The sequence below is a fragment of the Patagioenas fasciata genome, chromosome 2 (assembly GCF_037038585.1).
Source record: "Patagioenas fasciata isolate bPatFas1 chromosome 2, bPatFas1.hap1, whole genome shotgun sequence".
Classification (NCBI taxonomy): Eukaryota; Metazoa; Chordata; class Aves; order Columbiformes; family Columbidae; genus Patagioenas; species Patagioenas fasciata.
The window spans coordinates 4,109,736-4,133,603 of NC_092521.1; the positions used below are offsets into that span (position 1 = coordinate 4,109,736).

The window sequence follows — 23,868 nt, forward strand, 5'->3', positions numbered from 1 at the left end:
TTGGCAATGAAACACTCTACCAGATAAGTTAGTGTCCAAGGCATGGAATAATTAGTGAATAAAACACCCCCAGAGTATTTTAATCCTATTAAAATGTGTCTTTTAAAGTGTAAATGGATTTTTAACCTAATTTTAAATGATTATTTCCTTCCTGTAACACACACTTGCTCTACAGATAACAGATCCCAGGGAAGCAGAAGGTGAAACAAAGACATTAATGTCAAAGGTTTATATCTTCTATTTATATTTTGAAAGGTGGTTGGCTGTTTACTGCTGATTTTTCTGAATTCCTCTACTTCTTCCATCACCCCACTTCTTTCATCACACTGTAAAATTTGTTTTGCCTGCAACTGGATAATGACAGTAATAATAATGAATCACTTTTGTTAGGCAAAGTCTAGAGTTAGGCAACTGCCAATGTTCTTTAGCTTATAAATGCAGAAAGTATGCACTTTTTAAATAATTAAAAAAGAGTCAAAGAGTTCAAAATCAAGCCAACTAGTGTTTCTAAACGTGACTATAAGAGTTAAATGTTATCCATTCCATGCCTCCCTCACAGTTCCTCCAAGGCAGATCTCTAAGAAAACAGGAAGTAAAACACATTGTAAGTCACCTTTTTATTTATTTTTTTGTTCTTATTCCCATGTCTCCCTCATGCATGCTTGGTTAGGCTTCATGTCCTGGTGATTTGGCATCATTTCCACAGAACTTTCAGTCCAGTCCTCCCAGTTCTTCCAGTTATTCCAGTCCTTCTGTGCCTGTCCAACAAGCTGATCGATGGCCTTCCTTCCTCTTCACCTTGTGGGAATTCACTGCATTTAATATCTTTGAAAACTTATCCACAGACCTTCATTTCTCAGGCATAACTCATTAAAAAACTCCGGGGTTTGTCCTTCAGATAAGCTGGGATTCGCAGAACTGAACATCGCCCTGAATTTTTGGGCTTGTTTTCTCCTGTAGCTTTCAGGGACTTCGGGAAGATCCAGGTCACGAACGTGCTGTAACAACTGCCGTTTCTTCTTCCAGCTTCACAGCGTCGGAAGCACTCGGATTGCTTTTCCATTGTAACTATTGATTAGGTGTCAAAGTTCAGCTCAAGGCCAGTTTAAAGGATTGTGTGCATTGTTAGAAGTGAACTACTCACATAGTTGTAAAACTGGAGTGTTTATTAGCTTAGCACTTGAGCTCAGCCTTCAGGTTCTCCATACCAACCTCATATCAGTTCATTCCCTGAGTCCAGTCTAAACTGAACCTAACATCTCTTTAGGCTGGGATGAAAAGAAGACCTTGTTAAACCTCTTCCCCTACCCACAGTGTAGATGCAGCTGGATCATGCACAAACTCTTTCAGTCTGGATCTGAGTATAATCACAGCTCCCAAAGGCAGGATGAACATCCAGCTACCTATAAAATGATATCTGATGTATCAGCGAAATCAAGTCAGCTCCACAGCGTGAATACCATGAAACTGTGAGTGGCTCAAACTGATGATTAAGCAGTCACGTTACTATAATCATTTTCCCTTTTTTCATCTGCATTTAGTTTATTTCATAAATAGACAAGATAACAGCCTTTTTTATGTTGATTATTACAAGTTGGATCATAAAGTCTTCAAGACAAATGCATAAGCTTTATGTCTGCCTGAGAAAGTATCTAATTCCAGAAGAATGTGCAGGAAAATCAACTAGGTAAATGTGTCTTTTTTTCAGATGCGTATCAATGTTTTGCTCTGTCAGAACTGTTGGTAAATTGAAGCTGGTTGCTGGGGCTCAAATGTTGCTCAGAAGACCTGGCTTCAGGTCCTAATGCTTCCTTCAAGACTTGATGTGTGTCCTTACTCTTCTCCCCTTCACCTTTTCTCAACTGTTTATGCAATCTATTATGTTACTATTTTATTTTCCCAGAAGAAGACTATGTAAAACCAGACAAAACTGACACTTCCTTGCTTTCTTTCCATTCTCTCATCACAGCAGAGCCCTAGGACCCCCTTCTCCGACCTACCTGATGATGAGAAGATCTTTAACGGGGGAGATGGCACATGGCAGAACCAGAGCCAGGATCAAGCCTTGCTTTCGGAAATCACGGAGGAGGATCTGGAAGCCATCCGTCAACGGGAAGAGGCCATTCAACAGATTGAGGTTGGTCATCTTCTCCCATCATGGTCTCGCGAGCACAAAGTGCAGATTCCTTGTGTTGCGCTTTGCTCGACGTGATGAAAGAAATGCTGATTTATGTGGCTGCCTGCACAGCATCACGACAGAGATTATCAGGTGTTTCTAAAAATGGAAATCAGTGACAGAAAGAAGTAGAAATCCATATGATATGTAATGAAAACAACAAAAAATAATTAACATTCAAGGCTTAATGTCTGTTTCTTTGGTTTTTTAGCAGTAGGTCAGAATAGTGATGTAGTTAAATTGAGCTTGGTTTTGCAGCAAAACAACTTGCTGTCTGGATGCAGAGTTGAAACTGGAATTTGTCACAGATTGAAAATACTCAGCTATAGGTAGAAAAAAGGAAATACCGTGTTAACTTTTCAAACAATTCAATATTTTTTCTTTATCAAAGTATTTGGATGTTCTTAATGTTATTAAAAGAAGACATACTATTTTTATTCCCTTTTTTTTTTTTTTTAAGAAGTGCTATAAAGGAAATATGAAGAAAAGGGAACAAAAAGAGCTTTGAGTATGTTAAACATCCCACATTTTTCTTTTTATGCTTCTCTTTTTATACTTTTGGGAAACTCTTGTTACACAAGTTAAACAATAAATGAGTAAAGCCAGATCATTTTAAATGTTTCTAATTTGTATGCTTTTATAGGCCTAAACTCAAGATGAACCAAAAAGAGAGAGCTTCAGAATAATCAGAACATTTAATTAGGGACTATACTTTGTCCCTTAATTGGATTGAGCTAATTTTATCAGAATAGATTTTGGTTGCAGCGTAGCAGGAATCGTGATTGAGTTAACAGGGCAAAAAGGGGACAAATGTTCCTGCTGTGGGCTGATGTTTTGAGGCATCGACCTCTGTTTGCAAGCAGTGATCACTACATATGATTCAACACTGTAAGTAAGAAATTCTGATAGTTTTATAGAAGTTGGGTCAAAGTTAGTGTATCTCTAATTTCTGTCATGGTTTGCTGGGCAGAGATGATTGAGCTTTGTGGACTTGTGTGCATTAGTAGGGATGAAATTGTTAAAGAATATTCTCACACTGAGTATCCCTGTCCATGAATCATCCTTTCATACTTGAGGAATCTTTTTTGCATCCACCGGGTCAAACTCTAGGGAACTTTATCACAAGACAATTTGTTGCATGTTTTGGGAAGTTCCTGCATTTCGATGTTCAAGGAAGGTGGATGCAAAGGTCTTTCTGAAATCGTGTTGTGGACACAAAGGATATTGTTGTCATCCTATTGTTCAAATCATGGTCATTGCCTTTGTCATTCTGCCTTTATGTTGCACTCTGTCCTCCTGAGGAAAAAAAAAAAAAAAAAGAAAAAAGAAAGTATTTGCTCATTAGACAATGGAGAATGACAAACCCCAAGCCATCCTGAAGGATGCCATCTATGGAAAATAAAGAAGTCACCTTAGACAGATCACAGAATCCCAGAGCCCCAGAACGTCAGGGGTTGGAAGGGACCTCAAAAGCTCATCCAGTGCAATCCCCCCGTGGGAGCAGGAACACCCAGATGAGGTTACACAGGAAGGTGTCCAGGCGGGTTTGAATGTCTACAGAGAAGGAGACTCCACAACCTCCCTGGGCAGCCTGGTCCAGGCTCTGCCACCCTCACCATGAAGAAGTTTCTTCTCGAATTTAAGTGGAACCTCTTGTGTTCCAGTTTGAACCCATTGCCCCTTGTCCTATCATTGGTTGCCACCAAGAAGAGCCTGGCTCCATCCTCCTGACACTCACCCTTTTTATATCTGTAAACATGAATGAGGTCACCCCTCAGTCTCCTCCAAGCTAAGGAGACTCAGCTCCCTCAGCCTTTCCTCATAAGGGAGATGCTCCACTCCCTTCAGCATCTTTGTTGCCCTGCGCTGGACTCTCTCCAGCAGTTCCCTGTCCTTCTGGAACTGAGTGGCCACAAGTGGACACAATACTCCAGGTGTGGTCTCACCAGGACAGAGTAGAGGGGCAGGAGAACTTCTCTCGACTTACTGACCACCCCGCTTCTAATCCACCCCAGGTACCATTGGCCTTCATGCCATCGGTCTTATTTTCCTGGTTCAATTCCATGCTTGTGCCACAAGCTGACTCTGCATGGGGCAGCACTGAACCACATGACCAGGGTGGAGATGTTAGGGAGAGTTAAGGGAATCCAGTCCTAGTCCTACATAACTTCCAAATAAATGCGACACTCATATCTTGTACACATTGCATATATATTAATTTTTGTAGATCCTGTGTACCTTTCTTCCTATTATGAATTTATCTCAGAATAACTTATAAGAACTATACTGTTAATGTTGTTCAGCCTTCTGTTTTAGAAGAATGTGAATGCTTTCTTTTTACCTATTTTTTGTCATCTCTGTCACAGAATCACAGAATAGTTTGGGTTGGAAGGTACCTTCAAAGCTCATCCAAACTATCTTTACCCATTTCAGGTTGCTCAGAGGCCCGTCCAGCCTGTCCTGGGATGTCTCCAGGGATGGTTCACCCACCACCTCTTGGGGCAACCTGGGCCAGGCTCTCACCACCCTCAGTGTAAAAAAATTCATATCCGCATTCCACAAGCATTATTTAAAATGTAGCTTAAACATTGCTCCTCTGGAGGAAAACATTTAGGACCAATAGTATTTTATTTAACGTCTCTTTGAAAGAAATATAATGAAAATGAAATGGATTTTTGGACTGCGTCGTACCTCTCCCCAGCTGTGTTTGAATAAGCAGATGGTGCTTTTAAATCATTTTCACTGAGTTTTGTTTTTCTGTTTGTTGACACACACGAACATATTTCTTGTGAAAGGATTTGTTTTACACATTAAATCTTCCCTGATTTCATTAGAAGTTGTGGGTATACAGAGAAGGGACTCACTGAGCTCACAGTCACCTTTCCAACTTTTTTCGAATATGTTTTCAAAACCAGTAAGCAACCAATAAGGTTAAAAGGAAACATTATTCCTAACTGTCAAACACAGCTAATTAACTAAATTTATTGCCAAATTGATATATAACATTTGTTCTTCTTTGCTCTTTGGGGATCAGAATGCCGAACAGATCCGTGCAAAACGTATCTTATGCAAGTAGATTGGTCTTGCTGGGATTTTTACATTTCTGCATTTTTAGCACCAGAAACATATAGATCTGGAACATCATGTCTTCTGGGCCACCCTGATTAGCACAGAACTTTGGAGAAGCTCATTGGGCCATTACCAGTAATGGACCTTTTTCTTTTTTTTACTTAGGAGACATTGAATTTGCCCTTTTTGCAAGAACAGGTATAAAACTTTTTTCATTGCTAAAGAAATGAGGAAATAAATTCTCTTCCCATCTTGTGTCCTGAAAAACAGGTATAAAATTGTGCCCATAATAGATATCTCTTTAACGTTCCAATGACTCTTTCCCACTTGTGTGTTTTCCACATCTCCAGAATCTCTTCAAAGGTTCAGGTTAATGGGACTTTGTTCTCTGTCATGAACATCCCTTGAGGCACTTTTCAGCATTCACGGTTTCCACCTAGAAAGATAACAGCCATGTCAAAAGTTCAGCTGGCTGTTCACTTTATTTAAATGTGCTTCTCTTGCTATTGCTTGCAGATTAAAAATAGAGAAGTCTGCAAGGGAGATGTCTCGCCAAAACCTTACATTTTGGATAAAGATCTTTATTGCTTGGAAATGTCAAAATCTGGTAGGACACAGCAGTCTTGACACAAGTGTTATTTCTTAAAATATTACTTTGAACTGTTATATAAAACCTATTTTAACTTGAACTGTATTGGCAGTGAATAATAGATGCCATAACAACTTTATATATAGCACTGTAAAATGTGCCATCAGAAGTACATGAGCTGAACTGTTATGTGCATTGTCAGTGCTCAGTGCTGGCACAAGCCCTGTCATAGCAAATATATATAATTTAGTGTTGTGTGCCTTTCATTGGCACCTGTGGCCATGTGAAAAATGGAAAGAGATGAAACTTGGAGAGGAAATGGATAAACATTGAATGGGGAACTTCAGAATTTCATCTGGTGACTGGAAGGACCTATAAAAAAGATGCTAAATGCCATATTGATTTAGAAAGCCTTCAATGATCCTCTTCATGCAGACAGCTTCCCAACAGATAATAAGAAACAAAAATGAGATGAACTTCTCCCAGACCTCGCCACTATTTCCTTGGAGGCACCACAAGGTTGTCCCACCTCCTCCATAACCTTTTTCCTTTTTTATAGCAATCTCTCATCCCACTCCTGTGCTTCCTGGGCTTCTAACACATCAGTGGGCATTATCCTACCACAAAGAGTGGGGAATAGCACTTTTTCTCTCCATCCCCACATGAGGAGCAGCAGCAGTAAGAGCTCAGTCTGTGGAGGTAAGTGGTTGCCCATTTTGTCAGCTACCAAACCTGACATTACCAGGAATAACCACATCACCTCTCAGCCCTGAAAACCAGCAGATGCCAGTCAGTTTGTACAGATAACTGGCATTTAGCAAATTAAAAGGGGCTAAATGTGGCCAGACTTTTTAGCAGGGCTTGTTATAATAGGACATGAGGTAACGGTCTTAAACTAAAAAAGGTGAGATTCAGGTTAGACATGAGGAAGAAATTTTTTACAATGAGAGAGGTCCACTGGTCCAGGTTGTCCCGAGAGGTGGTGGATGCCCCATCCGTGAAGTCATCCCAAAGCAGGCTGCACGGGGCTCTGAGGAACCTGAGCTGGTGAAGATGTCCCTGCTCATGGCAGGGGTGGCACTGGGTGAGCTTTGAAGCTCCCTTCCAACCCAAACTATTCTATGATACTTAGCAGTCAGGAAGTCAGTCATTCAGACCAAACAAATGCAAGGCAAGTCTAGCTGAAAAACAGTTTAATGATTAATTGCTACTGACTGGACTGACATGGCAAACTGGAGACCATCAGTTGCAGATGCCTGTGCAGCAATGGAAAGTTATAGAATCGTACAATGTCCTGAGTTGGAAGGGACCCACAATGATCATCGAGTCCAACTTCTGTCCCCAAGTAGAAGGGTGCTAAGAAAGCATTTGGAAAAATAAGTTCAAATGTCAACTATGTCAACAATTCTATGTGCCCTGGGCACTGGTCGTACTGGTCTTAAATCACTTACCCACAAACCAAGGCTGAAGGCATCACCCTATATCTCAGAGGGAACTGGGCTAATAAGTTGTTTTGCCTGTTCCTTCCTTGTTTTGGTCAGAAAGCACAATAAATAACAAGAAGGATCCCCCCTGCTCCCTGGGATACTTCCATAGGATTCCATTTCTTCCTTTTCATATTTAATACAGAACTCAGGCATTAACTTGGCTGATGTGAGGGGGCGAACAATTTTCTCTAGTAATACATGGTCATCAGAGCATAAAAGCCAATGCTGTCTGGTGATGATTTGCTAACTTTTGTCAAGTGAGTAATTGGCAAAAATACCTCCATCCAGTTTCTAATTATCAGTTGAGGATATCCTGAAGAAAGCAAAACACATCAACAGAGCTTCATTTTAGTTGATGCTTCTCTTGGCAATATAGGAGAGTTGGGTAGGCTGTGACAACAGGTGTGAGGGAAATGCTTTTATTTTTAGGCAATATTGTTCCCTTTGGGTCGGTGTTGAGAAATGTTGATGTTCATTCCCTATCTGTTTTGAAGAGAAGTGATAGATTCCAGCCTCCATGCCTGTCAGTCAAGCATTTGTAAGCAGACAGAAAATGAAATACAATAAAAATAAAACAAAAAAAAAGGCCCACAGAGTCTGTCAGAGTGTGTTTGTTAGTTCGAACATGTTCCTTGTTCACTCATTACTACGTATCACTTCTTGCTGAGGGGTATTTTCAGTAAAATCTCTCACTGATGCTGCAGTTTAGAAGGTTTAATGCAAGCTATTTTATAGCTTTCATCAGCTTCAATAGTCCAGGGGTTTGACTTATGAGGGCTCCAACTGCCTCTTCACAGAGACTTTTCAACTCGGAGTAATGTATAAATAACACAATATCATGACAGGCGCCGTAAGTGGAAGATCTGCTACCGCGTGAGTGTCAAACGGGGCTCAAATTCCCCCTTTTCATGGCAACGTGGTGGAGCCTCATTATCACGAGCAGTCGAGCTGCCTGCCAGGTTGACATGACCATCCCCAGGACTCGGTATTGAGTTGTTCCCCGAAGAATCCGCTCGAGTATTTTGGTCAGTCTAATTTAAACTGACCTGAGCTGTAGGACTGCGACCATTTATTTCAGGAGACTATTTCACGGTCCGGCAGACTTCAGTGTTGATGAAATGCTTCCCTCTGTTCTTGCAAAAGATCCTTTTCTTATTCTCAGCTCTTTGCACCTGGTGAAACTCTACTGGACCCTGCAATAATTCTTCTTCCCTTTTGGCTTTTAAACTCGTCAAAGGCTGACAGTTGTCCCCCTCTTCACAAGTCAGTCTCCTTTGCTTTTCAATCACTTCAGTGCTTTATTCTCAATTATTTCCCATTTGTTAGTTCCTTTCTCCTACAGCAGCAGACCGTACAAAAGATCTTGGTATTGTAACAAATCTGAAAAGAAGAAATGCGTAAAAACCCCTTCTGGATCCAATTCAGAGGTTACACATTTCCAGATAATTTGTACGCTAGTAAATTAAACAGTACCAAGGACACTAGAACTGACTCATTACACTCCTAAATTCTTAGAGCTTATCCTGGCACAGTTTTGACCCAGATTAGCCAGCACTTGCCCAAATATTGACACAGTTTGAGGGTTAAAATGTTCTCCATAAGCCATTTCAATGCAGCCACCCTGTTCAGAATGTCAGGGGACTTAATGATGTGGATGCAATGAAGTGCATACCTGCAGTTTCAGTGCCTGAGAACAGGCATCTTCCGTGTCCTTGTATACCTGCAGCCCTATTGATTTGATGATTTGATCACAAAAAATTTCCTTTAGTCTTCATTGACATTTAGGGAAGAGGAGGAGTAAGGCGAATTAAGGGTAAATTCTGTAAGAAGCTGTGCAAGCCTCAGGGCAAAATAAGGGATATGTGAAAATAACAGCTGGGCTCTTTGAAAATGTGGAGAAGCCTTAGCAAGTGTTGAGAACAAAAAGCAGCTTATCCCAGCAGACTCATACAACGACGGTTTTCATTGCATATTGATTTGCCCACGTCTTCCTTTTCTGTCCCCTTGTGGCCTCCACGACTTATGCATTGCTCCAAATGACAATTACTCGCCTTCGCATCAAAACCCTTCATAGACAATCTCCACATTGTTAGCGTGTTGCCTTCAAACTGCCAGGGTCATGCCAGTCAGCACTAAAAAGTTTGATTAATTGGAGTTTCAGAGGCTCTGCCCTGAATGGGCCAGTGTTGTTTTGGTGTTTTCAGTGCCATTTTGATTCACTCCCTGGTTCACTCTACATTATGCTCTCTCAAGCATCCTCATAGAATCAGAGAATGACAGAATACGAGGTTGGATGGGACCTCAAGGATCATCTGGTTCAATCTTTCTTGGCAAAAGCACAGTCTAGACAATGTGGCCAAGCACCCTGTCCAGCTGAATCTTAAAATTGTCCGATGTTGGAGAATCCACTTCTTCACTGGAGAGATTATTCCAATGACTGTTTGTACTAATTGTGAGAAATTTTCCTCTTGTGTCCAACTGAAATCTTCGCAACAGTAACTTTTACCCGTTACCTGTCGTCTTTTCCATGTGACTCATAAAAAAAGCAGTCTCCATCTTCTTTAGATACTGGAACATGGCGATGATGTCTCCCCTAAGCCTTTCTCAAGGTTGAGCAAACCGAGTTCTCTCAGTCCCTCATATGATGTTTTCCCACTCCTTTGGTCATCTTTATGGCTGTTGTCTGGACTGTCTTCAGCCTGTCCACTTTTTTTTTTTGCGTATTGGGGACCAAAACTGAATACAGTATTCCAAGTGTGGCTTGACAAGTGCTTAGTAGAGTGAGATAATGATTTCTTTGTCTCTGATGGTGATGTTCTTGCTAATGCAGCCCAGCATCCTGTTGACATTCTTTGCTGCACCAGCACATTGTTCACTCATCTTGAGTTTGTTGTCCATCAGGACCCCCAGGTCCCTTTCCATAGAGCTGCTTCCCAACCAGGTAGATCCCAACCTGTGCTGCACTCATGGGTTATATTTTCCCAGGTGCAGAACCTTACATTTCTCTTGGTTGAAATTTGTAAGGTTCTTGTTAGCCAACTCTTATGGCCTATCCAGGTCTTCCTGCAGATTAGCTCTCTGTTCTGAAGTGTCCACCACTAAGTTTGGTATTACCAGCAAACTTAATCAGATACACTTGATCACGTAATCCGGATCACTTATGAAGACATTAAAAAGTGCTGGGCTAGATATTGATCCCTGGGGGATCCCACTTTTGACAGGTTGCCAGTTTGAAAAGGAGCCACTCCTTGTAAGGCTTGTGCTCCAGCCCCTTCCCCAGCTCCATTCCATTCTCTGAACTCACTCCAGCACCTCAAGGGCTTTTCTTGTTGTGAGGGGCCCAAAACTGACCACAGGAGTTGAGGTTTGGCCTCCCCAATGCCCAGGACAGGAGGACGGTCACTGCCCTGGTCCTGCTGGCCACACTATTCCTGACACAAGCCAGAATGCTGATGGCCTTCTTGACCACCTGGGCACACTTCCTGGCAGTTGTGCTTATATGTCGCGTTTTAGTTCAGTTCTCAGAGGACTCTGAGAGCTCACAAACTAAATCCATGTGGGATGAAACTCCATTAACAGATGTAAGCCTCTGCCTCATGGACTCTGACCAAGAATAGGCATTTAGTCCATAGGAACAGGCTGTACCTAGTGTGAAATAAAACTTCATGGATACTTTGAATATTGGGTCCCCAGCAGCAGCTGTTTGTACATCTGTGCCTGCTGTTCTGCAATACTTGTCAGTGCATGTACAACGTTAGTTCTTTCCAGAGCAAACCACTGAGAGATGATCTGCTTCTCAATCTTTTCCAGCAAGCCAGTTTGATTACATACCACCTTAAGTTTGGCTTTTTCCATCCAGAACAGTTCCCAAAGCTGATTGAAAGCACCATATAGATTTTGTGTGTTTGTTTGTTTTTTTATCATGTTCTACAGCCCAGAACATCATCATGCTAGAAGAAAATTACTCCAACAAGCTGTGGTATCTCATGATACCTACCACCTTGCACAGAGAAAGAAAGAAAAAAAGAGATTATGTTTAAGGGCTAAAGGACCCAGAGGAGAACCAAGTAAAGTGTTCTGCAGTATGAGCATATCTAGTCAGTTTTGCTAACATCACACATTACAATGTTCAACCAGTCCATACCAAACGGCTGAGGAGTCAGGATCGTTTACCTGCTCTAACCCATAGAGTATGACAACTCAGTAACAATTTGGAGAATAGTATAGATTACAGCTGCATGCTAAAACAGAAAACACAAAAAACAGGTGCACCCATGGAGAGTTCTTGATGTATTTCCTTCTCCCTCCATTTCCATTGTTTATTAGATGCTGGTGTTATAAGTATATTGGTAACATCCATTTGGCCCATAAACCCAATACATCCAGACACAGAGGCAAGAGGTGAAATCACAGAATCACAGAATGGTTGGGGTTGAAAGGAAGTTCTGGAGGTCATCCAGTCCAACCCACCTGCTAACTCAGGGTCACCAGAGCAGATTACACAGGTTGGTCCAGGCAGGTTTGAATGTCTCTAGAGAAGGAGACTCCACAATCTCTCTGGGCAGCCTCGTCCAGGGCTCTGGCACCCTCAAAGTAAAGAAGTTTCTCCTCATGTTCAGATGGAACCTCCTGTGCTTCAGTCTGTGCCCGTTGCCTCTCATCCTATTGTTGGACATCACTGAAAAGAATCTGGTCCGTCCTCTTGACATCCACCCTTGAGATATTGATAAACATTGATGAGATCCCCTCTCAGCCTGCTCTTCTGCAACCCAAACAGCCCCAGCTCTCTCAGTCTCTCCTCATAAGAGAGATGCTTCAGACCCCTCATCATCTTCATAGCCACTGGACTCTGTCCAGTAATTCCTTGTCTTTCTTAAGCTGGGGAGCCCAGAACTGGACACAGAACTCCAGATGTGGCCTCACCAGGGCAGAGCAGAGGGGGAGGAACAACCTCCCTTGACCTGCTGGTCACATTTTTTTTAAGGCACCCCACATACCATTTGCCTTCTTGGCCACAAGGGCACACTGTTGGCTTATGGTCAACCTGTTGTCCACCAGAAGTGCCAGGTCCTTTTCTGCAGAGCTGCTTTCCAGAAGGTCCACCCCAACCTGTACTGGTTCTTGGGGTTATTCCTCCCCAGGCACAGGACTCTACACTTGCCCTTGTTAAACTTCACCAGGTTCTTCTCTGCCTGGTCCAGCCTGTCCAGGTCTCACTGAATGGCAGCACAGCCTCTGGTGTGTCAGCCCTTCCTCCCAGTTTGGTACCATCAGCAAACTTGCCGAGGGTGCACTCAGTCTCTTCATCCAGGTCATTGATGAATGGGCTGAACAGGACTGGACCCAGTACTCTCTGCTGGGGAGCCCCACTAGCTACAGGCCTCCAACCAGACTCAGCATCATTGGTCACAACTCTCTGAGCTCTGCCATCCAACCAGTTCCCAATCCATCTAACTATCTACCAGGTAATACATTGTCAAAATTCCCTTCTCTCCTTTCTTCTCACACATTTTTGCTAGGACTACTTGCAAATAGCTTGGCTCAAACTGTTTTTCTTCCTCCCATCTCTTCCTCTCACAATACAAAACTTTGTTTCTTACTCTTCTGTATTTTTTCCTCTCCTCATGGAAATGATTAAAGGTTGTATATTTTTGCAATCAGTATTTCACGTGGATATATCTGCAACTTTGCAAGACAGAGATGATTCAGGAATGTATAAAGTTTATTTTTAGCCCTAGACATTTCTTATGTCTCAGGTGTAACCTTAGGATGATACTGTTTGTAGTGAAGTGCTTTTAACTAAATTGGAGAGGTTTCCACTGTATGCTGGAGATAATTTTGCTTTTCTGACTTAGATTCCCAGTGCCTTATCCAAAGACTTAGTGTCAGAAAGTCTTGCTCTAAACCCTTTTCTTCATGCACTCTTCCTTTTAGTGAGAAGAAGCTAGTAATGAAAGCCTTGATTCAGCAAATCACTTACGTATGTCTTAAGAGCTTTGCTGAATAGGGATGGACTTTAGCACCTACTAAAAGTGAAGTATCTGCTGTGCAGAAGGTGAGAATTTTGCTGACACGCACATTTGCTAATAATCTGAATTTTAGGCAGACACATCTGCATATATATATCCACAGGAAATGAGCTGAGTTAAAGACATATATTGACTGTCAGCATACACTGATAAGGTGGAGAGCTGGAGAGATCTCGAATGTTTGTGATGAAATAGTGTTTAACTACTGCAAACCCCCTTGTTTAAGTGTTAGTATTTACTTTCTTAAAAGGAACTTTCCTCCTCAATTTACTGCACTTTTGCCTATTTTTGTTTTGTTACCAGGTGATGACTGTCTCAATAAAGGTAATATCTTGCTTCTATTTCTATTAGCACAGACAGTACAAACATCATATGCCTCATCGATGCAGCTATTTTTGTGGATGTGATTTGCTGCCCCAAAATGGAGTCACCACTCTCACCTATTACTTAGGGTAGAGCAGTTCTCTCTCTAGTTCTCTAGTGCTAATTAATAACAATGTAGATCAATAGTCCATCAACCAGCCAAGATCCCCTAGCAGTGCTATCCAGAGCTGTTACTGCAGATTTGACTTCTTGCCTTCCTGGATTGAGTACCATGCTTTCCTGGAGGGTGAACCAAGGTTAAAGAAAAGACCCTAAAGAAATAATAAGGGAAGAGATCATGGAGAAGGTGATTGAAATCCACATTTCACAGCAAGACCAGTCCATGTTCCCTCCTATTTAACAAAAGGTGCCTGGTTCCCTATAAATTAACCTTGACAGTAATATTTGCACAAATCCTTGCAGAGATTAGGCTGAAAATCACAGTGTTAATAGTTTATACTCTCTGCACTGTGCAAGCTTATCTTCTTCAGGTATTATTTGATACTTTTAATTGCTCCTTTATAAGACAGGATGTTAACAAACTGTATTTCCCCACCACCCTGTTCACCATCTCTAATATCTATCCACTATGTATCCTGTGGTTATTTGCTTCCCTGCATTGAAGTCTCCTGTTTCCCTTTGTATTGTGGCTACCAGACAACTCACTTGAGGCAGAAGGACTGTTAATACTCACCTAAATGTTACAGAGTGTTGAGGGTTTATATTGCGGGGTGCCAATAAAACCGTGGCAGATGTATTGTTAACCGCCTCTCCCCCCACTTTCCCCTTCAGCCCCCCCCGTTTCCCCCCTTCCCACTAAGGACAGGCGATCGGGAGGGAAAGAAGGACAGAGAGAAGAGAGCTGGAAAAATTAAAAATGTTTTACTAATGCTACTAATAAGAATAGAGGAAATAATACAAAATATACAAAACCAATCTTGAAAGTCTCAGCCAACTGCAGAGCCGACACCCGAAGTCCTGGACTGGACTCTGCAGCCAACCGGAGCTGGATTCAGTCTGTCACTAGGCCTCAGTTCACAGGGATGACCAGCAAGGTCCTCTCCTAATGTTGGCCATAATCAAAAGGGAAAAAAAAAAGGATGACATCCTCGTGATCTCCCACTCTTATATGAAGTATTCACGTGGATGGAATGTTATACACCGTTAGTCAGTTTTCTTGATCACCTGTTTCTCGTTGCCCCTCTCACGAGATGTGAATCTGTGCTTATCAATAACTTCGCATTCCATTGCTAGGTTTACCAAAATGTGTATCTGGTTCTCCAGGAAAATGCAGCTAATGTGAAGGCTTTAGCTGACAGGCAAATTCACTAAAAGAGAAACTTGTTTTTAACAAAACCAGGACACAGAGAAATGAAAATTTAACAGAAATATTTTAATGTGTGGGTTGCTTTTTTTTTTTTTCCTATGCAATTATTTTTTAACTGGATCCCTGAGGAACCTGATCTGACCTCATAGCTGGTCCTACTGTGAGAGTCTGGACTAGGGCTGTGCTGTCGCCCCTTCAGACCTGAATTATATCGTGATCCTGTGGTCCCATTATCTCTCCATTCTCTCTGACTGCACCACTAAGGGCTTCCAAAAGTTCACGTGTTAATCTTTCTTCAATCCAAAGCCACAATCCTCACATCTTGTCCTATGTGAGGTCCCAAGTAATTTTCACTCTCTCTCCTTTCCTATTTATTGCCACCACAGACAGTGTTTCATGTTTTTCTTCCCCTTTCACACCACATTTGTCGTTCATTTGGAAGAATAGTTGGGATATTAGGATGTCAGCATCCTTTTCTCCATCATATGGGTGACTAGAAGTCAGCAAATGATGGTGTTTGGGACACCTCTTTATGAGCAAAGGAGGGGACCATATTGATGCAGGGAGCTTAAGCACTAACCAGACATTTTTCAGCAGAATTCAGATCTGTTTTCTCCAGCAGCAAGTGGAATGTAGATGTGGTATGGTCAACCGCGCAGTGAAAGTTTAGTTGCTTTATTTAGGAAGGTAACTGGAAACAAGTGCTTGAAAACATCCATTTGCTCTTGTAGGCATCAAAAAGCACATATTTTAGGAAAGGTGGTCTCTTGCTGATATCAAGAACAAAGTTGAATGTTTTTCTAATCTAAGGGTTTGCTATTAAAGGATGGGAGGTGCAAGGGCTTTGGGTCACAAATCAAACCATATCCAACTGGTTTGCTTGTAATGTTACTCTCAACAGCTTCTACTGAGCTGCCAGGAACTAAAAGGACTTTTCTGCATCACTAAAAGCATTGCTAAAACGACTAAGACTTTCTTTTCATGTATCTATAGCAGACAGTGCTGCTACAGCGATAAACATCTGCTAACCTTTAACTCTGCCTTTGGTGCTGGTGATTTTTGAGGAAAAAGTCCCCAAGTCACATCTTTCCTTGTCAGTTCCTGCCCACGCAGCACACAAGGGATGAAAGCGGCTGCGGATTTCTTACCGTGCTCCTATCCGCATTTCACAGCTGGGGAAACCGAGACGTTTTGGATTGTTTCTCTGCCAGTGGAGCTCCATAGAAATGTAAATGCCTTGTCTAAGACCGGGGAAAGAGTCAGTGTCGGTGCCAGGATTAAAACGCTGCTTGTTCTGTACTTCTGCACCAAATTCCCTTCAGAATGTGCTGCAATGAGAGATCCAAATACAAGATCTTGACGTGTTTAACTTTTAATTTTTCTCCCCTTATTTGAATCACTAGACAGATGGAGCGTATTCCCGTTCACAAAACGCGCTGTCATCTATCCAGCTTGGATGGAGCTCAAGGAAAATGCTAATCATGGTTTGTAGCTGAAGGGAGATCTTCCCTATAGGGGCAGCTTGCTGTGCTCTGAAGTTTCACCCGTGATATCGTGACTTTATCAAGACAAGCTAAATAGCAGCCCGTCTCTCCTTGGGCACATAGCAGATTGCACTGTCAAATGGAGAGATAACTTCTTGCCCTCTGTAAAAATCTTAAGATATTAAGACGAAGCCACGGAAGGGAGGGCAGGGTGGAAAAAAAAAAGCTGCTCTGACGCTTGTACACATAAAAAACACCCAGGGAAAACTCACAGGAGTGTCGGCTATGTCGGACAGCATGCTGCTAAGCCCTTAAAAAGATGATTAATCTCCTGAGTGCCGTGGGAATGACAGACAGATGTCCACAGGGGATGCAGGTACAGTGCTCAGAGCTGGAGACTTCGATAAGCTTATGCTGGTTTTATGAATGATGCTTTGCTGCTGGCTGCATCCACAAAAGGGGTCTGTGTTCAAAGTCTTGGTGTGCGCAGGGGCATTTTGCTCCTGTCAAGCTTTTTTGATGGCCACCTTTCTCCCCAGAAAATTATGGGAGCCCAGATATCTGGAAATGACAAAGACTAACAACTTTAAATCTCCTGCAACACTAAGAACTCTTGCATTCTCTTTAGGAAGAAGACTGCTAATTTATCATGGAAGAAAAAGCTCATCTTAATGTGTGAGACAAGTTTTTGAGAAAAGCAGTTACTGTCTCTTTGCCTGGCTGGTTTTAGAGATTGGCCCTAAATTCAGAGGTTTTGAGGAATTATGAATCTTTTCAGCTTCTCCATCCTCTGTGCTCTGTGGTTTTTGGTGAACCAAAGTGCCTTCAGAAAGCTTCAGTTTGTCAGGCATGAAATTAATCTGGTGGCTTGTTCTCAGCCAAGAAATTGACTGTATCCAGTCATTGCAGCAGAAGGGGTTTGCACAAAGACACCCATGTGCTCCCCCCATTGCCCAAAACACTAAGAATGGCTTCTGCAAGTCTCCATCGCTGTGGTTTACATGGGGTTGGGTCCTTCTTAATGAAACTCAGATGAGAGCAGAAGTGCCTCTTTATTCTTGTTCTTCTTGGCATGGGGTGGGGGCAGTGGGGTGTGATGCTGAGGGGAGGGTGGGAGATGCGGTGAGGAGGCAAAGTGAAGGCTGTCAAGATCTGCGCTGATGCAGGATAATGTCATATTTAGCCTCATTTTGACAGTCCCTATGAACTAGGGCCTCATGTTGCACCAGGGGAGGTTTAGATTGAATAGTAGGAAAAAATTCTTCATGGCAAGGGTTGTCGGGCATTGGAACAGGCTACCCAGGGCAGTGGTGGAGTCACCATCCCTGGAGGGGTTTAAAAGGCATTTAGACGAGGTTCTTAGGAACATGGTTTAGTGCTAGATTCAGGCTAGATTATGGTTGGACTCAATGATCCTGAGGGTCTTTTCCAACGAAAATGATTCTGTGATTCTATACTGGCATTCAAATTTCAGCTCTTCAGCCTGATTTGATTTGCAGGTGCTGCCAGAAGCCAGGACCCAAAAGTCGTTCTGTGAGAATTGTTCCCATGGTTTTGTCTTTATTCTTTAAAATAGCCCCAAAGATGAATTTCGTAGAGCACTTCAGTTGTTGCAAGAGGCATTTCTCTCCTTCCTCTTTGTTCCTTTGCAGATGAACAATAAAAAGGAGGGGAAGGGAATTAAAAGCAAACCCACTGACTTCTCTGCCTCTCTGATTTCAGCTCTTGCTTATAAATATGAGTTTCAGCATTGGGATGCAGGGACTTTTGGGATTAGATCCTCCTACCCTGAGTGTACCTGGAGGAAATAAAAGGAAATCCTGCATCTTTGGACATTGGTGCTGACTGCTGAAGAGAGAGTCATCTCCTACTGAGGTCTGCCAAGGATAAACCGTGTTCCTTCAGTTGTTTCCTCTGTTGTTCTTTCTAATTTATATCACTGCGAAGGGTTAAGGAAGGTGACTTTAGGTGTTGCGATTAGAAAGTCAAATTGCAAAACTAAAGCATTAAAAATAAATGCCACAGCGGAATTGCTGAGCCAGTGAATAAAGAGCTTTAAATGCAAACTGGAAACTCGTGGTGCATTTCTCTGCCAGTCACCTGTCTCCCTGTCAAAGGATTAAGGACTCCGTGTCTTTTAGTCTTGAGTCTTCCCATTTAACTCCAGGTGCTGCTGAATGTCACAACTTTTTACAACTCATCTATAAAGATTTAGAGGAACTTCTTTCCTTTTATGTGGACCACAGCAGAAAGGTTATCGCTTCTTCTGAGATGTCGCCTCATGGAAGGAGACCCAAGGAGGGTCTGTCATAAATCAGCAGCTTTATAAATATAGGTAGACTTCCCCCAAATACACTATAGGAATTTGATGAGTGAGTTAATTTGCTTATAGGATGGATACCCAGGTACTGGAAATTTGTACAGATTAGCTGGCTTCAATGCTGATTTCCACAAGCTGTAAAAGAACTGATCTCTCATTTTGAATGACTTTCAAACACCTCCAAAGAAAAGCGTGAACACCATTTCTTTCATGCACAGCTTTCCTCTCCCCTGGGTGTTTTTGCAGAAGGACAAGGTATTCTACAGCCACAAACAGATGCTGCCACACTACATCATCTTTCAACATTTTTCTCTCCTTGTCGCTCCCACGAGGTAGAATGTTATCCCCCTATATCAGGGTGCAGCGATCCTTTCCGGTTCTCCCAGTCCCACGTCTATGACACTGCTACTTTACCTTGGCCCCTTACCAGGAGGAGAAAAGTAGTCATCAAAAAGTGGGGCATCTTTCTGGCTCCTTCCTTCTGTGTGCTGCTGGGGCTGGGAAAAACTCAGGGGTTCAGTCTTTGCTGCAGGCAGAGGGCAGCCCAGAAGATTTTGGGGACTGGAAGATGTGCAACACAGAAGAGATCTGGGCCAGGTTGAGGAACAAGATGGGTATCTCCAATATCACGGTAGCATCATCACCTCCTAACTGGGGACAGTACCATACCGTGCTTTTTTTACAATTCTGATGTCCTCAGGGAACAAGTGCATCCTTATGGAATCATATAACGGTTTGGGTTGGAAGAGACTTTCAAAGGGCATCCAATCCAACCCCTCTCCTCTCCTCTCCTCTCCTCTCCTCTCCTCTCCTCTCCTCTCCTCTCCTCTCCTCTCCTCTCCTCTCCTCTCCTCTCCTCTCCTCTCCTCTCCTCTCCCTCTCCCTCTCCCTCTCCCTCTCCCTCTCCCTCTCCCTCTCCCCTTCCCTTTCCCCTTCCCCTTCCCCTTCCCCTTCCACTTCCACTTCCCCTTCCCCTTCCCCTTCCCCTTCCCCTTCCCCTTCCCCTTCCTACACTGTGTGGGCATGGTGAGGTTTGGGTTAAACATTACTATATTAATACCTCTTTTTCATCTCTCTTCCCGATGACTGTGGAGTTAGCACCTCTATTGTTGTGTGCCATCAAAAGACTGCCACAATAGCTTTGGAGAGCCGTGAGAAACCAGTGCTTTGATTCACAGGCGGGTTTGCTCTGTGGGCATCAGAACAGCAGGTTGAGCTGAGGGGGTGTCTGAGCAGATGGTTTTGTACTTCATGCTCTCTGATGCTCACTGACCTTCAAACCAGGTGAGGCAGGACCCCCATCCTCTGAGATCCAGGGACAGGAGTGACACTGAAGTGCCACCCGCCTCTGCGCCTCTGTTCCTGTCTGCAACGAAGGCACTGGAACTCACTGACCGTATTGCATTAGCACAGAGATAAATTAGTCCTTTCCCTTCTAAGTGAGGCTAGAGCTGGTAAGTGGTGCCAGCCTGGCAACCTCGTGTTATTTATTGCCTGGTTGATTGTGTTCCTAATATCTTGTTTGCTATTTCGGAAGGCATCAATGTATTAAAGCAGCAGTTTTCCTCAGGCTGCTTGAATCTGTCTACTGAACTTGCGTGCCAAATGTGGAGTCATGTGAGCTCTACGAGCCATTTTAATTTTCCCCTCTTCCACTGATATTCGTCAGTGTTGACCATCATTCACTGTCATATTATTGAAAGTGCTTAGGACTTTCTGATGTTTGTAACAGCCCTTTTCAGTCTTGGCAAGCATGACTACAGAAGAACAGTCTGTTTCTGCCCCGTGCGTTTCCCCCAACAGTTGACTTCTACATATTTTGTGCACAAAGTCAATGTGATTCATTATTCCATCTTTTTTAGGCAATTGTCACCTCTTTGCCCTACACACTTGACAAGCTCGGTGCAAGAGGGCTTTACCATCCAGCTGCTCTGTCCCACCTCTGACCACATCTTAGAGTATTTGGAAACCTGGTTATGATTATCCAGGTCCTAACCAGGCTCTGGATACACGCTGCTTTTCACCAGATAGCCACTTTCTTGGCAGGTTTTTCCAGCCTCAAGGCTTACTTGAAGATTTTGGCAGAGGACTTAGGGTAGTCAGTGGCTTGACCTGTAACCCATGTAGTGCTATGTGTGCTTGGATAGCTGTGTCTCCTCCACATGAGGTTGGTCAAGTGGTCGTGAGTTTGTTGAGAGTTCTATATAAGACTCCTGCCCCAAGGGGGCTGACCAAAGGTTACAGTCTTCTGCACCTGAATACAACTTTCATGTTAACATGGAATTAACAGGATCATCGTGATGACAGACTGAGATTTGTTTGTTTGTTTGTTTGGGTTTTTTTTAGGATTCCCCCCACTCTTCCACTGCTTCCCCTTCCTGAAGCACTAATAAATATATTTCACAAGGTGGCACCCAGCAAAATGCCTGGAAGCAACTGACTGTCAACATTTTGTCATGATGAAAACTGACCTACTTTTAGGTTGTTTGTTTGTTTTGGGGTCTGTTTCTTTGTTTGGTTTGGTTTTGGTTTTGTGGTTTGTTTGTTTGTTGGTTGTTTTTTTCTTTTCTTCCCCCCCCCCCCTTCTTCTTTCTTCTGACCTGCATTTGCACTTGACATTGTTTTGTACCTCACTCCGTGGTAGTTGCCTTCTGTACGTCATCTCAGGAGTGACAACAACACAGACCTTTACAGTCTAAAAAAGAATTAAAACAACAATTTTACATGTGGTTTTTTTTTTTTTTTTTAAATTTTCACTGAGCTGTTGACTCATTTAAAGAATTGCAAGGGATAAGTGAGTTGTGATTTTTCCTTACAAGGACCAGGCTCTCACAGCCATGCATGTGTTTTGTTGTTTTGTTGTGTATTAGCCACTTTGCCATGATGTGTAAGGTTTTATTACTCCATTCATCGTTCAAACAGCCAAGACATTTTGTAAAGCTCAGTTATTTCTAAGTGGAATTGTTCTTAAATAGAGATTAGATGTTCCTGTTACCAAGTCAACTATTGGATACCGCAGTTCGTTAGGACTTCTTGTCACCTGGAGCAAGGTACCTCTTCCCTTGCCATAGGTTTCTAGGATGTACATGTCCCTGCCTGACTTTAAGGTCTCAAAATAATTTATGAGAAGACAATTTTAGGACACAGTTCATCCAACGTGATTTTAGACATTCTTTCTATCATGAGCTACCCCGTGATCAGCCTGTTTATCTTCATGTGCTTGAAGGGTTGTTAATCTCATAAACATCCATCAACACTGATACTTTTGGTTTTCTTCTTGACCAGACTGTTTGGACAAAACACTATTTTTGTGGATTGTTTTCTTTTCTCTTTGGATGGCACTGCTGTGCCCTGCTTCTGTTATTCCCATCTATTAACTCACCTTCTCACTTTGGTTATAAGCTAAGACGATTTTGTCACCTGAAGCTTTTATAATTTGATCTTACATCTTTAGGTATTTGTTTTTCAGAGATCAGTCTTAACCTTTTCATTTTCTGCTTACTCTTAGAAGTGTGATGTAGTATTTTAATAACAGCATTGTTTGATTTTCTCCATCAGTTTGGTCATGATGGGTCTTCTGTAGCTAGAGAGAAGAGGCATAGTATTGTCCTGATAATCATGGACTGATGACTGCATAAATAAATGCATTTATAAGCTGTCAGTTTGTGATAATGAAATTAAGAAAAAACAATGTCCTGGTTTTGATGCTTACTTTTAATTGAACAAATGAAAAGCTTTCCATTTAGGCATGCCAGGGTTATCTAAGTAATATTCTGGCAAGTTGCCTTTTCACCAACGTGACAATACGTTCCAGCAATAAAATTGGAAAAAAATCAATTCTGTTGAAAAAAACAATAATTGAATCTAATGTTAATTGCAGATCAGAAGAAGAAATTTATTTTTACAGCTTAGGAGAGCTAAGTGAAAATGTGAGTAACAGAATGGTTGGCCTGCCTCAGGATGAAATTCATATCTTGTTCTCTGTTGGAGAATAATGCAACACATCCTTTCATATGACCTTGCAAACTCGAATCAGACTAAGACTTCTAGAGCTGACAAAACAAAATTTCCTACTGTGGTTTTGGTGTCTAAAAGAATCATAGGATCATAGATTCATAGAATAATTTCAGTTAGAAGAGACCCTCAGGGTCAGTGAGTCCAACCATAACCTAACCTAACTCTAGCACAAAATCACGTCCCTAAGAACCTCGTCTAAATGCCTTTTAAACCCCTCCAGGGATGGTGACTCCACCGCTTCCCTGGGCAGCCTGTTCCAATGCCTGACAACCCTTTCCGTTGACTTGCAACTTGAAGGATTTTCAGAGTTACTTCTGTCAACTTGCACTTCTGAAGAATGTATGCATATCCAAAATCTGGGAGATATACAGGAGAAACCTGTATAATTTCCAAGTGGAGTGTCAAGGAGGGAAACATATATACATGGGTGGCACCCCTAGTCCTGCCTTTGCACCTGGCTTTGGCAGAACAATGTGGGAGAGTGTCGGTAAGCCAAGCTGTGTGAATGATGTCTGTTATGACACAGTCATAAAATTACATATTAGTTTATGTTGGAAGGGACCTTCAAAGCTTACCCAGTGCCACCCCTGCCATGAGCAGGGACATCTTCACCAGATCAGGTTGCTCAGAGCCCTGTCCAGCCTGGCCTGGGATGTCTCCAGGGATGGTTCATCCACCACCTCTCTGGGCAACCTGGGCCAGTGTCTCACTACCCTCATTGTAAAAATCTTTTTCCTCATGTCTCTCCTGAATGTCCCCTCCTTTAGTTTAAAACTATGACCTGTCCTGTCAGTACAGGCCCTGCTAAAAAGTCTGTCCCCATCTTTCTTCTAGGTCCCTTTTAAGCACAGAAAGGCCACAAAAAGGTCTCTCCAGAGCCTTCTCTTAAAAGTGCAACCTCTGAGCTTTGTCCCACCTCCCCAAAGAGTTGAGGTTTTATAGTCTTTTGACCCTTATGAAGGCTCCAAGTGGTGATGCTGTCTCACTACTCACAAGTCTCTTTGCTG

At 42.5% G+C, this 23,868-nt stretch overlaps 1 protein-coding gene across 15 annotated transcripts in view; it reads left to right on the forward strand.

Annotated features, from left to right (window-relative positions):
• Positions 1–23,868, forward strand: part of TSNARE1 (t-SNARE domain containing 1) — a 535,013-nt gene that overhangs the window by 289,632 nt on the left and 221,513 nt on the right. For 13 of the 15 annotated variants that reach the window (XM_071803753.1, XM_071803759.1, XM_071803758.1 and 10 more), the window contains 2 exons: positions 560–604; positions 1,970–2,137. In XM_071803753.1, coding sequence (XP_071659854.1) covers positions 560–604; positions 1,970–2,137 — 213 coding nt within the window. The remainder of the gene's footprint in view (positions 1–559; positions 605–1,969; positions 2,138–23,868) is intronic. The other 2 variants (XM_071803756.1, XM_071803757.1) reach the window with 2 other exon arrangements.